The 14,949-nt window shown below is 40.6% G+C and overlaps 1 protein-coding gene across 1 annotated transcript in view; it reads left to right on the top strand.

Annotated features, from left to right (window-relative positions):
- Positions 1-275: 275 nt before the first annotated feature.
- LOC143162610 (uncharacterized) overlaps positions 276-14,949 on the top strand; it is a 207,406-nt gene continuing 192,732 nt past the window's right edge. Inside the window, exon 1 of the mRNA XM_076343293.1 lies at positions 276-376. Within this exon, the coding sequence (XP_076199408.1) occupies positions 276-376 (101 nt within the window). The remainder of the gene's footprint in view (positions 377-14,949) is intronic.

Raw genomic sequence — 14,949 nt, 5'->3', positions numbered from 1 at the left:
GGGAACCGCTCTGAGCGCCCGGGCTGCGCGGGTCCCGGGCAGGGAGCACCGAGACTCCCCCCGGAGAAGGGGGCACCGCGGCCGCCGCCGCCCCGAGCGGCGCGGGGAGCTGCCGGGGGCGGGCCGGGGGCGGGCCGGGGCCGCCCAGCCAGTGGCGCGCCTCGCCGCCGCTTTAAATGACTTGGAGGGCCGGTGGCGGCCGGGGCTGTTGCTGCGGCGGGTGGCGGTGCCGCCGAGCCGCGGCCGCTCTCCGCATCCATTCCCTCGGCGGGGCGATGGCCGCGGGAGCGGGGCCGGCGTGCCTGTACCTCTGCCTGTGCTGGGCGCTGGCCGCCCGGGCGAGCGGCGGGAGGGAGCCGCGGCTGCAGCGGGGCATGTGAGTGGGGCGGAGCGGGGGGCGGCGGGTCCGGGGGGCTCGCAGCACCGCCCGGGCGCGCTGCCTTTGTCTCTCGTGGGGCCGGGGCCCTGGGGTCCTAGCGGAGTTCCCCCGCTGAAATCAGCTCGGTGTTCATCGCGGTTCAACTCTGCGACAAAGAAAGTTTAGCTGGGTGCGCCTTTAACTTACCCAAGTTCCCCCCCGCAGCGTAGGTTTCTGATCCGTGGAGTTATTTTTGAATGGTTACTCGAGAGACTTACAGCCCCGGAGGGAAGGCGGGCGGGCTTGCTTGATTTCGATTCGAGGTCTGAAGTGAGCTTCATAGAGTGCATCGGCATCACTGAGTCTGTTTCTTCCTTCTCATTTAAAAAAGCGGACGGGTGGCAGAGCTGAGCCTTGTACAGCTGCACTGGTCCATGCTTTCTGAGGGGTTACGGTGAGCTTTACCTGGTGGAGAAAAGTAATAGAAAAATCAGGGTAATAAAATGTAAATCCAGTCAGGAGGAGTAGGGACCACGAGCAGACAGAGGTGAGAGCGATGGAAAGCATCCATCCACAGCTGTAAGCACAGCTCGTTTGCAGACACAAAGGAGTTAGGTCCACATGTATACGTACTGGTACTTATGCAGAAGGAAGTTTCTATGAGGTGTTTCGCATGACATGAGCAACAAATGTCCTTTGTTGTAAATGCAATGTAACGTTTCTGTCAAGAGGTAGTTTTCTGGTCAAATTCTAAAGTAGAATAGCTGACAGCATGGACAAAATTTTACAGTTAAAGTTTTTGCTCATTGAAATAGAAAATAAAATTTCTGGAAACGGCTCCCTGCTTTGTGTTGGGCACCGTTTTCTCTGCAAAGCTCCTCTTACGTTTTTAAGGAATGTCCCTTCTGCCCTGCCTCCCCCAAAGCAACCTGACAACAGCCTTTTCAGATGTCTGTGTATACCCTAATTTCTAACCTCTTTGCTTTTCCTATTTTTTTGACTTAATCAACTTCACCCCACCATTTTATAATTCATTTGTCTTGTATTTGGTTTCAGTTTAGTTATTTCTTCTGTCACAAAATTGACATTTCTAAGCCTATTGCTCATTGGTTTTCTACACCATATCATGTAAATATGTATTTACTAGAAGTGCTTTTAAAGTGGTTTATATCACTCCCTTTTGCTAGAGCACTAAGTATCCATCACGATGTTTAGAGAAGTCAAGTTTATTTTCTGGTAAAGCATTTTTCATTTTTAAAAGTTCTCTGTGTTTCTTTCAGGCATGCTTCTTGTTCTCTTTATAAGCAATTTCTCTACTATGAGGAAGAATACTGTTGACCTATGTTAATCTGTTTGCATTTGACATATCAGTAATAACTATAATTCTGCACTTTTGAAGCTGGAGGTGGTGTTAACTGCAAATTGCCTCCAAACAATTTTTGTTTGCTTTTATGTTTTTAAAGACAGTGTCACTGAAAGAATATAGGAAACATTTCCTTCTGGAAATGAAACTATGTGAGGATATTGCCATTGGGCTCGAGGCACAGGGAGCAGCAGTGCACTGTTAGCCAACAGCAATCAAAAAACCCCACCCAAACCGCCATACCTGTGGCAGAGCCTTGGGTGCTTTTCCCAAGAGCCATATTCCTGCAATTACTATAATTCTTACTGCTTTTCTTGAGCTAGGGCAAGTATAAGTATTACTCCAAACTTACTTTACACTGTTTAGGGACTTTACCTTTGATGTAAACAGAAATACAAGAAGTCATTTCTCCTTAGGAATAAGCCTGCCAGCCTTCACCAAGAAACAGTGAAATGTCCAAAAGGACACTTTCCATGAATCGCCTCTTTTTAGTAATTGTTTTGTTCTTTTGACATTGGTCATCTGCAGTCAATGGCATAAGAACAACAAATGTATCCCTTGGAACATACCATGCTGGGTGCTTCCTTCTCTAGCATTTGCTGTTGTTGTTTTGATTGAGGTCTTATGTGGCTGAGGATATACAGGATATTCTTCGTAATTGTTTTTGTTCTGCTGCTAACTTGAGTATTTGCTGCTAGCTAAAAATGCAAGGGATCTGTGTGGATGTTGGTGTTCTGCTTCCAAGCCCCCTGAGGAGACTTAATGTAGAACAGATTATAGGATGACTAGCTATTTCCATCAACTACGTTTCCACACAATTAGCCCTTGATGATCTTGTATTAGAACTTTAGAGAACACTGGAACAACCAGAGAACAAATACGCAGTTTTCATTGAAAAACATGCTATTTAGGCCTTGAAATGGGGAATTAACTATCTCTCGTCATAAAAAGCACCTTTTTAGCAGCTCACTTTGCAGTGAGCTCTGTAGTTCAAAATTGGGGTATATAATGACATAATAAATGTGATGTGTGGTTATCTGGCATTGAGTTTACTTTCAGGATCATGCTTCACAGAAGGCTGGGGGTAGTTGTGGCACAGTGCAGGAATAGGAACTAAGAGTAGAGCGCTTGAGTTGCTGTCAGAAGGGGTAAATCCTCTCCTAGAGAAATATTCCACTGCAAGTTTTAGAAGTACAGATATTTGCTCATAGTTAGCTATATAGGACAGAGCAAAAGGCAGGAGTGGTTATGAGGTATGTTCTAGGAACCCCATTTGTGCAATAAATATTACCTTTCATAGTTAGGACTAAGACGTGGCTCAAGAATGAATTCTTCTCTTCCCAAGTGACACATGAGTGAGGACTTCCTTGAAAAAGTCACGAGATAAACTTTGTCCCTGCCAACATTAAGCCCATTGACTTGCTCTGTGGTTTTCCAGGTCCAGGATGACATCTAAAGGATCCGTTTTGGTTTTAAAGGATCCAATCACAATCTTGCGATAAAACTATTTTCTTTAGGTTTTCCGACTGCTCAAATGTTGCAGCTGCATATTTTTATTCTATCCATAAGCAAGTAAATTTGGTCACATTCCAAGGAACACCTGGATTTAGAGCTGGATTCTTGGCTGAGTAACTGTTTTCCAGCTTCTTCAAATCTATGGGGCACTCTAGGCTTACTTGTGCTCCTCCAGATAAATCATATTCCCAAAAGCAAAATCTAGCATTCAGATGGTATCTACATTTGCAATATTCAAGCAAACTTGGTCCTTTAACTTGTACCAGTGATTGGGCTACAGAGATACAGGACTAGTGTTGCACTGTGTCTCGCTGCAAACAAATGTGGTTGTGGACAATATTTCAATGTAATATAAATAATAATTTTTTTCAGGCAAGTAGGTGTAATTAAAAAGGTGAAGTCCACTTTTTTGAGGACTGGAATGTATTTCAAAATAAACTACTGGTGTACGAAGCATTTCCATATGAAGGGATGCATCTGAATTTTGATTGCTACAGTGGAACAAATTGCATGTCATTTTGAATATGTTTGAATGCAGTGCAGAAAACAAAGTAACGCCAAAAAAATGCTTCTTTAAAGTATATGGTGATACAGCTTAAACTTGGAGCCTGGAGTTTTGTCATAATACTGTCCAAATGATGTGAAAAGTAGGTTGTATAATCATTTCTTGGTGAGAAATTGTCTGAGTATATTGGCTGTTTAGCCAATACACTGTATTTTCGCCTCCAGTGATGCCAATTTGCAGGTGTGAGAAAGGCGTGTATTCCTAGTGTTAAATAAGGGCTTGAAGTATGTTTGGTTTTTGGAGCTGAAATGAGTAATGTAGTAGAATCTCCTTCCGTTTCTTCAAATGGGATATTATAACTTCACAGATTTGATAGTCAAAAAGATTGCAGGTTTTCTAGTGGAAAAAAGGACCTGATTTGCCACTGTGGTGTATTTAAATTTGTATCTTACAAATCTGAAACCACAAGTACTTTTTCCCAGTCCTGTCTGCCTAGAATCTGTAAGGTTGCAGTAAACCCTCAGTATTCTTGAATAGTAGCTACCTCCAGCCTCTGAGGTTTAGATAATGTGATTTTAGTAAGCATGGCTTAAATGCTGTGGCATAAAAGTTATGGCAGTCTCATTCTGTTGTCCTGTTCTGCACTCCCCGCCCCCCCCAATCCTTTAATATCCAGTAGTTGTTGCTAGGAAAGAAAAATAAATGTTGAAGATAGAGATGTTTCTCATCTTTGAATGTGAACATCATGCTGAACAAAAAAGTCATTCTAGTCTGTGCACTACAGTATCTTGCCACCAGATAGAGCTCCTGCTGGTCAGCATTATGACACAGAATCACATTTTTCAAGAGTTTGCAATTAAGCCTTTGTTTCAGGGTTTCTAGAGGAAAATTAATTTCAAATTTAGTCTTTAAACAGATGGTAAAGGGCTCTTTTTTTTTTTCTCCCCCAGTATATTCATTGGCAGGATAGGTAAAGATAATGAATGAGTGTCATCATGCTATAGTTCTTTTCCTGATTATGACATGTTTTCTTGCTCTTCAGGAGAAAAATGAGATCAAGACTTCCTCCCAAACTCTGAAATAGCCATAAGACTATGACAATACATGGTCATAAAATGTGATAGCCTGAAGTTGCTGTATTTATCAAAGATGAACTTGATCTTGTGATTGACTGTAAGATATTTTCCAGTTTTATAAATATCTGTTTTCATATCAGAGACATCACATAATGTACCTGCAAGAGGTTTAGAAATTTGCCACCCATAATAACAATAGCTTATATGTACTGTATGAGTCTTAAATCTGCAAGTTTAAGGTAGGTAAGCCCCTGCTCCCATTCACTTTTAATGGGATTTGGCTTCTTAAGTTACTCTTCAAAAATGTAGCCTAAGAGGGGAGAACTTGTCAGCGTTTCTTTAGGTTTCATTGTGCTTCATCATGAAATGTTGATATAGTTTAGTTATGCGTACATTTATTATGGGCATGTACTGTGTGCAGTATTTCTGATTTCTAGAAAAACTACCTGCTTTTTGCTTTGACTTCTTTCTTCTGCATTGTTTATATCCAGTGCTGCTTATTTATTGTAGTTCTAGGCATGCCATGATCTAGATATGATGGAGAACATGGAATATTTTTAATAAATTGGAAGAAACCTGCTGGTGAGGAAGGGTAAGATTATCTGGTAACATAAAACCTAGTCTTTGGATGACTCGTCAGCAGAACCTCCTTTGATGGAAGCGACACGTTGGCTCTCGGAGTTAACAGACCATATTGCAGACTCGTGTTATTCACCAATTAAATACCTTCTCTCTTTGAACACAGTTAATAGATTTCCTCCTTCTGAAATTCAAGCCTGATATTGCTTATGTTCTGTCTAAAATCTATTGCTTTTAATTTATTTCTGAGGAGAAAGAAATTTCCTTTCATTACTGCTAAATTAAAGCATTTTAAAATTGTGTACTGAACATATGTAGTCTTGTTTTTATACTTTGGATTCCATGCTGGTCTTGGTTTAAAACTAGTCATTAATTGTTCCTGAGGTAAACTTGAGATTTTTGCCTTTTGTAAGCAGACGTATGCTTTCAGTTATAATGCGTACACAAACTGAGCTGCACATTTAGTTGTATTTCTCACAGTGCCTTTGACCTATGGATGAATAGTTGATCTCATGTGTGTGAAAAGAGGAATGTTAAGTTGGAGTGCTGATGTTCTTGTTTTGTATTCTTTAGTAGAAACACCATACTGCCTTCCCATTGTAAGTCAGAGCAGAACTTGGTTCCAATTGTTGCTTAGTAGAGAACACCATGCTCAGACTGTGTTTTTATGTACACAAATTAATTCAATAATGAAAATATATCATAATAATAATAACTCTGGCTATGCCTGAGAAGGAGGCTTTATAAGGTGCTTTGTATTGTTTTATAACAAAAACCCCAGATATCTCAAATTATGAAACACTTATTTTGGGCCTAGTCTTTTCAGGTGAGAATATTCCTGTGTAGGAAATGAGCTTCCATACTCCTCAACCCTTACAATACTCTTCAGTGGTTATCCTTACATTTGTAATGGCTAGTGCTCTCCCTGCCTGACAGATGCATCATCAATGGTGAAAAATACAGTTGCATGAACTTATCTTATACTTGTATTCTTCATGGGGCAAGGCCTGTCCATCTTTTTTTGTCTGTAAAGTAACACCAGGAATCTGTGGGTTATTTAGAATCTCAGTGTAAGTTTCTAATCTGAAAGAAACAAATGTTTGGTGAGGGTTCCCCCCTGTTTACCACTGAACACTAATCGACTAATGCATGCTTGTTAGTTGCCATGTTTTTTTTGTGGCTAGAATTCATAAAATATTTAGCTCTACCAAAATCCTTTAATGGTTAAAAAAAAAAATCAAATGGCATTTGCATCAGTGGTATCAAGCTAAGGATTTATAGGGGAGTAAAAGACTTGGAATATTTTAACACTTAAAACATTGGCATGTAGGGACTTTTCTTGCATGTGTTACATGTTACTTTACTTGTAAGCTTTCAAGAAGAGAGGTTTTGGCTCTAAACTGTTAAAATCTGACATCCACCACAAAAGCAGTGAACGATTCCTAGATACTGGTTGCCAAACTGTAACTGAGGATTTCACTACCTTCTAACACAAGTGGTATGACATTTTTCAGTGATTTTTATTTTAATATCTTAGCATCAGGTCCTCTTGTGCCTTCTTGCCAAAAGAAGCTTAAGTGTGTGTACCTGGCAGATTTACTGGGGTGGCTTTTATTATTCACTCTTCTGCGGTGGAATGATAGAGATGGGTGTAGTTAATGTGAAATTTCATCTGGAGACCACTGCTGCTACTTGATGCTTCCTCTTCTATTTTCACATTTTTTTAATGCTCGGTTTTGTCTGACTTCTGGACAATTATTTGCTTTGTCTTAACGATGAGTACATGCAAACTATTTCTTAGCCTCCTCATATGTGACCTCCCATATGGTTTTCCAATTACGTTAGAGTTGGGTCCTTGGGACAAAGGTCCTTAAATTGTCTGTAAAGCAGTCTGCATGCTAGAAGGGTTTGTTGGTGCTGTGTGAGGCTTGGCAGGCCTGCTTGCTGGCAGTGATGCTGACACTCTCCTGGATGCTGTTCTTTAAGTCACTTGTTTAAAAATAACCTCAGTGTAGAAATCTGTGGAGGTGCGCAGAAGGCATCTAACAATAAAGAACATAATGGACTTAAGATGCTAATATCAGGTAGTCACTGCAATTATTGTACTATTATTTTGGTAGTGAATTTTCTTTGCTTACAGTAAGACTCATGCCAAAGTAGCTATATTCTGGGATAATCAACTATTTTGGATACAGTCTAAAGTAATGTGCACACTTCCCTGAATATGAATGAAGAAAGGTATTTGAAGGTTATCAGAGTTGTATGCTAAAGTGGTGATACTATATTTGCCATCCTGTGGGTCTGTACTTTACTTGATGCCTTACCTGATCCTGCAGAAGCCACTTAGTGCCTGCAGATGTCAGTCAGTGGAAGAAACTATAAAACTGGATGTTGCTGGGTAGTGAGGCTATGTGACACTATTTAAAAAAAAAAAAAATCGCTCCTTGATTTAAAATGCAAAAAAGTGACTTGGCAAATCATAGTTAAATGATCTGGATGTGCATGTTTATCTTCTGCTTTTCTTGCTAACAAAAATAGATCATTCTGTCTTGGGGGAGGGAGGAGGATAGTTAAATAGAAGCTAAATGACAGACGCTGCACTTTGATAGCAGTAGGAACTAAAAAATCTTATTGTTGTTATAATAGCTGAGTGTGTAATTAATCATCTCATATTGATTTGCTCTTAATCTAGATGCAGTGCACAAAGGCTGAAAGAACTCTCATGTTATTTAGCTGCTCCATCTAATCAGAGAGAGGATGTGAATAAGACAGCAGTGCATTAGTAACCTGTTGGGGTTAGGAGAGTCTTCTGTGGTGGATCTTCATCCACAGATCCAGAGAACAGTAGTGATAATAAGACCTAATCTAAATGAGCTTGGTGCTTACAATCCATATCCCAGAGGGCATATAAACATCACAAATATTGATACAGGATCAGGAGAGAGCAGGGATTGGTTAGTGGTCAAGGGAGCAGGATGTCCTAATTGTCTCTGGTAGTGCTGATTAATTTTATCTGGGAAATGTGGGGAAATGAGCCTTAAAATAGATTAAGGGTAGAAAGGGGAGCTTGGCAGTTTAAAAAGGAACAAAAGCCTTTTCTGTCATTCCAGTCTTTGTGAATTATTGTTGCTGTTAAGCAATATATATCTAGAGACAAAATTTATTGATATCTTTTGTTTCTATATAAATAAATATATATAACTTGTTGTTTGGACCTTTTGTTTCTGTGGACTGTTTCCTAATTTGACTTTTTTCTGTGTTCAGATGAAATTTGCTTTTCTCTCCTTTCCACTTGAGATGATATTTATAGCAAACTTTTAATCAACATCCTGTTTGCATACAACATCATGTTGCTGACCTTTTCTCCTCTACAGTGCAGCATGTTTCTGCATGGTGCCAACCTGCCTTTCTAGAGGTCTCTTTTATTAGAAGCTGGGGATGTTTTGCTTGGGTGGTTGGAGGTGTGAGGAGATTCAGACAACTTTCTAGCCTGAGAAGTTTCTAGCCAAAGGCATTGTAGCAATGTACGACTATGTTCTGATCAACATCAGTGTATCTCTAGAGCAAAACCACTAGTTGTCATCACAGCAGTGGAGAATTTAGCCCTGACTATAATATTGGTTTCCTTAAGGAAAGTTCTCATTTGATATTTTCAAACTAAATCTGGAAAAGCGTATAGACTATGCTTTTCTAAACTTTTAATAACGGCATAGAAGGAAGGAGCACCGACCAATTAGTGTTTTGAAAATACAGAATTCCGGCAAGTCGCTTCTTATGACAAGTTTCATCTATTGACTGTTTCATGGGAAGATCAATAGTGTTCAGGCTGCAGATTCTTCAGCTGAGGCAATGCGGGCTACAACATCTGATTTTTAGGAAGACGTTAACAGCCTTCTGGCTTAGTGTAGAAGGTGGTGTCATTCACTTAGTCTCTGTGGAAAGACCTAAAATCAGACAGCCAAATCATTCTTTGCTTCGTATTCATTAATGTTTTGATTTAAAGTTTGCGCTGCTGAAAGAAACCTTTAGGGATATCTTGATGTGTGTTTGCTCTTACTGCCATTAAATCTACCTACCTTTAGCTTCTTGATTTGAGCTGGAAAAAAGTGGATTGATAGAATGAGTGATTTACTTTTAATTGTCATTCAAAGAGCCAGGTGTTAGGATCACGCTAGGCAGAATAAGAAGATATCCCTGTCACAGAGATATGATGTACCTCTTGAAATGGTGGAGCTGTTCCCCTTCTAGCTCATGTGTGTTCAAGTTGTCTTCCCTTTTCCTCACCTCTGTCTGCCCCTTTTGGACCATACGTGCCAGGAGTGTGTGCAGAAAGCTGCCTCTCTTTTCCCATGAGCAGATGGCCTGTACCTGTCTTTCCTTTATGTGAAAGCCATGTGCACTTCATAAGAGTCCATCTATTGCTATATAAAATTATTTATGCTTGGGTGAGTGTGTGTAAGAGAGGCAGCTGCACTGATATCCTTCTCAGACTTGCAGAATCATGGGCAAGAGTAAAACTGCAGAGAACCTCACTTTGGGAGATTGTAGACATGCTGTTTCTATCATCTGTTCCCTCCCACGAGTTGTGTGAAGGCTGCAATCCCTTCTCAGGGGAGCTCAGTTGAGGTGATACTGGTGGTGACAACAGCTTGAGGTGAAAGACTTAGAACTGCAGCTCAGGATGAATGACCACAATTGCCAGTGACTCACTGAAGACTTCAAGGATGCTGTCTGTATGTCCAAATGCTGTGAAATGCTGGGTGGGTGAGACCAGAGTCCATCGACATTGTGGGCTGCTTCCAGGAGTGGGCAGCAAATGGCTCGTGAGGAGAATCAGAAAAGGGTGAGCGTGCAGTGAGACTTCCTGAATAACTGCCTCAGCCTCAATAACTTGAGGCTCAGGGACTTCCTGAGACAGGTATGCCATCTTAGTATTGAACAGACCTCCATGGGTGCTTTTTTGACTGTATTTTTGTATGAAGATACATACTCCTTTTTAAATTCTAAACACAGGAATGAACTATATCCCGCCTGGAGATGCTTTTAATTTTCTCTGAACTTTTCCTGTTGTGCAGTGGTTCACAGGCATCACAGCCATATGGTTAGCCAAGGCTGCTCTCGCTTCATGTTGGTCTAATTATCTGTTCATTAGAATCTTAAGTCTTGAGCTGGAAGCATGTAGGGTGTCTTTGTTTAAAGGGCAGTCTCCTAACGCAAATATTAAAAAAGAGCTTTCTGGCTTGCCCGAGTCAGACTGACAAGCTAATAATAGCCTTCATGTTAGTCTTGGCTAACAGAGAGCATCAGTGTAAAAAGGTTTTAAAGGACTGGTGTATCAATCAAGTCATAGAACACAATATGCATTTGTGTGTTTTGCTTGTTTTAACACTTAAACTCCTGTTAAGAAATATTTTCTGAATGCAAAGGGCATTCAGTGAAAATGGAGTGAAAATGGAGCTCTCCTCCTCTAACCTCAAACCTCAAGTGGATGTAATGGTATATTTAGTCTTAGATGGCCTCTAATTAATAGAATGCCATAATACAAAACTGTATTTTCAATAGATGTAGTCTTGTTCAAGAAACTGTTCTTAAGTTTATAGGTAATGTATCAAAGAGCAGTGAGTCAGGTGGCTTAAAAACTAGTGTGTTGACTATGTGTGTGGGGAGTTGTAAAGATGGCTAATTGTTGGAGAGAGCATGTTTTATTTCCCAGCTCTGCCAGCAGAGGATTACATGTTATACAATTGCTGCAATTTAATTATAGTGTAGCAGAGGTTTTGATATCTGCCTTTAAATTATCCCAAGGGCATCTAGGAGGAATGGCTTACTTGGAATAAATCTTAATAAACATATGACTTTATGCTGCTGGCTTGTTTTGTTCTGTGAGTGCCATTTGTTCCTATTAACTATATCATAGAAGTCAATACAGCTATTCCTGGAAACATGGCAATATCACATGAGTAAGAATTTATAGGATGGGCTCAGTATATCATTACAACAATTGTCAGCTTCTCTCTTTTATTTATGGAAAACCGATGCATATGAATGTACCTTTATCTGGAAAGTTTTAGGCAATTCTAATAAAAGGAGATATGCATGAATTATCAGTACATGATGTTCTATTCACTAGAGGGAGAATAATTTTAAAAAGCCTGCTAAGTGAGGCATGGTTGCTAAGTAAGGCGAGGGTTTTATTAGACCAACTGACGTAATGGAAAAAAGCAGGCAAGATTTTGGGCATACAAAGACCTCCTTTGGATGTGAAACAAACGGCAGACTTTGCGCTAAGAATGGCTTGGGAACAATTGCTCTGAACTTAAGCTAAATATGTTAAATGGTGAGGTAATTTGAGAGGAAGGGGTAGCTGGAACATGTGGGAAGGATTGCTAAGTAATGGAGACTACATGGGAATGTGGAAGAAGGGTGGTTTCCGGAGGAATTTAAGGCAATCTGAAACTACACTGCTACTGTCTTCTGTCTTGCTTCATGGTGTTGGCAGCTGCAGCTAGGGCAAACTCAAGCAATGGGAAATAAGGAGCAATATAGAAAATGGACTCTGCAGTGGAGGAGGGAGAACATGTAGCAGTGTGGGAGGGATGTCCGTGGAACATGTGGTTTAGGACAATGGAGATGAGCAGTTCCTCCAGAGCCTGGGAGAAACAGGCATTCTAGTTCAAGAAGCTAATTTCTGTCAAGATAAGCTTTTCTAGTACAAATGTACTCTTTACTCTTTTTCCATGGTAAGATAAGACAACCAGAGTATACAGTTCTGGACTCTGTTTTCATAACTTCCTTTACATAGGCTATCTGGAATTCCTGAGGGGGCGGTTGGTTTGTTTTTAAATCTGATCTTTTTCTCTACTGGAGTGTCCTTGTTGGGTGAAGGTCCTCTTTACCCTGAGGTGGATGTCCCCAGTATTCCCCTCAGCTGGAGAGCTGTGGTACCTTTGGGAGACCTGGCTGGATTTCCTGTTCTGGGTGTGCTTTGCATGACCGCTGGCCTCTGTGCAGTACTGAGAATCATTTGCACAGTACTGGGAATATTGTGGAGTGGATTTGATCTAGGCAGGCAGGGTTTCTTCCAAGTATTTAGCTTAGCAGTAAAAATGATCACGCTTATAGTATTTTCCTGTTCTGCACAGGCTTAATTTAATGATGTTTGTAAACTATCTGAAGACCTGCAGATGAAAGATGTACTTTTTTATTAGGAAGGCTACCTTGTGTGGTGTTCAGACATAATAGGGAGCTGTAAAGTACTTTGGGCCTCTGAGATAAAAAGCACCATAAATCTTGAATGAGATATTAACAATATCCAGTGTAACTAATGATAACTTTAACTGCCAGGCAGCTGTTGGGCTAGAGCAGTTATCTATCTTATTAATGCAACCCGCCCCCTGTTTTCTAGCACAGGCTTGCATTCATACCTCTGTCGATTGACAGAGAAAATGAGTGTGTGAGTATGTCTTCCTCTTCGTCACTGTCTAGCATGAAGAGGGGTCTCAAACTGAAATTTGGGGAAGGACTTGCCTGCTAGCCAGTATGACACAACTGCTGAATATTGTTTACCATTTACCAGAGTGGGTATATAAGGTCCCTGTTTCCCCCATCTGTTTTAGTGATTGAGGCTTAAATTTGAAAAGTGTTACCAGCTAGAGCAGGCTGTCTTGGGGAATTGACAATATAATTATTATCTTAACAACCTGTAAGCTACTCAAAAAAAAAAAAAAAAAAAAAAAAAAAAAAAAAAATCACTGAATTAATTTCATTTTTGTTACAGTAAGCTCCTGCCTTAAAAGACAACAAAACCTTCCATGTTCTGTGGCTTTAGTTAGACCTTGCATGTTTTATGCAGTTATTTTCTGGCATGCAGCATTTCCTAATTTACACCAGGGCAAAGAAATCAGAATAAGTCTGGCAGAATCTCTGCAAAACTATCAACATGTAACCTTTATTTTGACCCTCCATACCTCCTGAAATCCTGCTATTTTTGTAACTAGGGCTAGGTAGCAGGATGAAGATTACATATCATCCTACAAAGCAATGCTTTTATTTTGGTCTTATTTTAGGAATAATCAGCAGAGAACAATGATACTTCCTCTTGCAAGTTTCATGTGGTTCCCTGAGGGGACTGATAGCAAAGGGGGGCTCTTACAGAATATACATTTTCCACAGCAATAGTTTAGATAAATCTTATCTGCCCTTGAATCGACAATACAGCTTCCATTGACTTGTGTGGAGCCTGAATTTCATTGTATATTTTGTTCAGTTTATGTAGTTTTCTAAGGCAGGTGCTGTGTTTTCATTCTGTATGCTGGCTATTCAGTAGCTTTGAGCTGTGGAGCTCAGTGCCTATAGTTGTCAAGTCTTTGATTCCCACCCTGGCACATCAGCTGAAATAGGGGCTGTTGCATGTACAAGACCTAGCAGGGAGCCTTCCAGCAGTCTTGGTGTAGGAAGAGCCTCCCAGGCTCCCTCACCTTCGTCATCTGCTCCTCAGCTTGTGAGGCACCATCCTTAAGTCAGGCAGTGCCTCATCTGAAAGGGCTACTGTAGGCTGGTGTTACTGAGAGACAGCAAAGAGTGTCTGCCGAGTTGTCAGTCAAATCCTGCTCCAACACTTTAGCTCTCATTTTCTGGGAACAAAGTACAATCACGTTTTGCTAGCTGGGCCATTCATGTAAAAATTGCCATCAGGAATGTGTTCGTGCTTATGACTTGTGCAACCAATATGTCGTGGTTTATTCCCAGCCAGCGACTGAGCACGACACAGCCGCTTGCTCACTCCCCCCTGGTGGGATGGGGGAGAGAATTGGGAGAGTAAAAGTAAAAGGAAAAAAAAAACCAAAACAACTTGTGGGTTGAGATAAGAACAGTTTAATAATTGAAATAAAATAAAATAGTAATAATAATAATGATAAAAGAATATACAAAGCAAGTGATGCATGATGCAATTGCTCACCGCCTGCCAACTGATGCCCAGCCAGTCCCCGAGCAGCGGCCCCCCCGGCCAGCTTTCCCCTGGTTTATGTACTGAGCATGACATCACATGGTATGGAATGTCCCTTTGGCCAGTTTGGGTCAGCTGTCCTGGCTGTGCCCCCTCCCAGCTTCTTGTGCACCTCCTCGCTGGCAGAGCATGGGAAGCTGAAAAGTCCTTGACAGTATAAACACTGCTTAGCATCAACTAAAACATCAGCGTGTTATCACATTATTCTCATGCTAAATCCAAAACACAGCACTGTACCAGCTACTAGGAAGAAAATTAACTCTATCCCAGCCGAAACCAGGACACAATACATTAATGAAATCTTGGCTCCATTAACGTCTGTGGACTATTTGCCATTCTGTAATCATTGGATCATGATTTGTCAGGTGTTTATGGATACTGTATTTTTGCAAGAGAGCTGTTTGATCAGTTCAAGGTAAAAAAAGTCATAGAACTACACTATTTTTAAATAATAATATAAAATCTGTTTCAAACTGTTATTAACTGTTATACATAGTATAATTTTATGTATATTTCTCTAGACTTCTAGATTTTGTGCTAGAAATA

Source organism: Aptenodytes patagonicus, chromosome 6 (genome assembly GCF_965638725.1).
Source record: "Aptenodytes patagonicus chromosome 6, bAptPat1.pri.cur, whole genome shotgun sequence".
In the NCBI taxonomy this organism is placed as follows: Eukaryota; Metazoa; Chordata; class Aves; order Sphenisciformes; family Spheniscidae; genus Aptenodytes; species Aptenodytes patagonicus.
The sequence above is the reverse complement of the archived record's forward strand: the minus strand, read 5'-3'. Positions and strand labels throughout refer to the sequence as shown.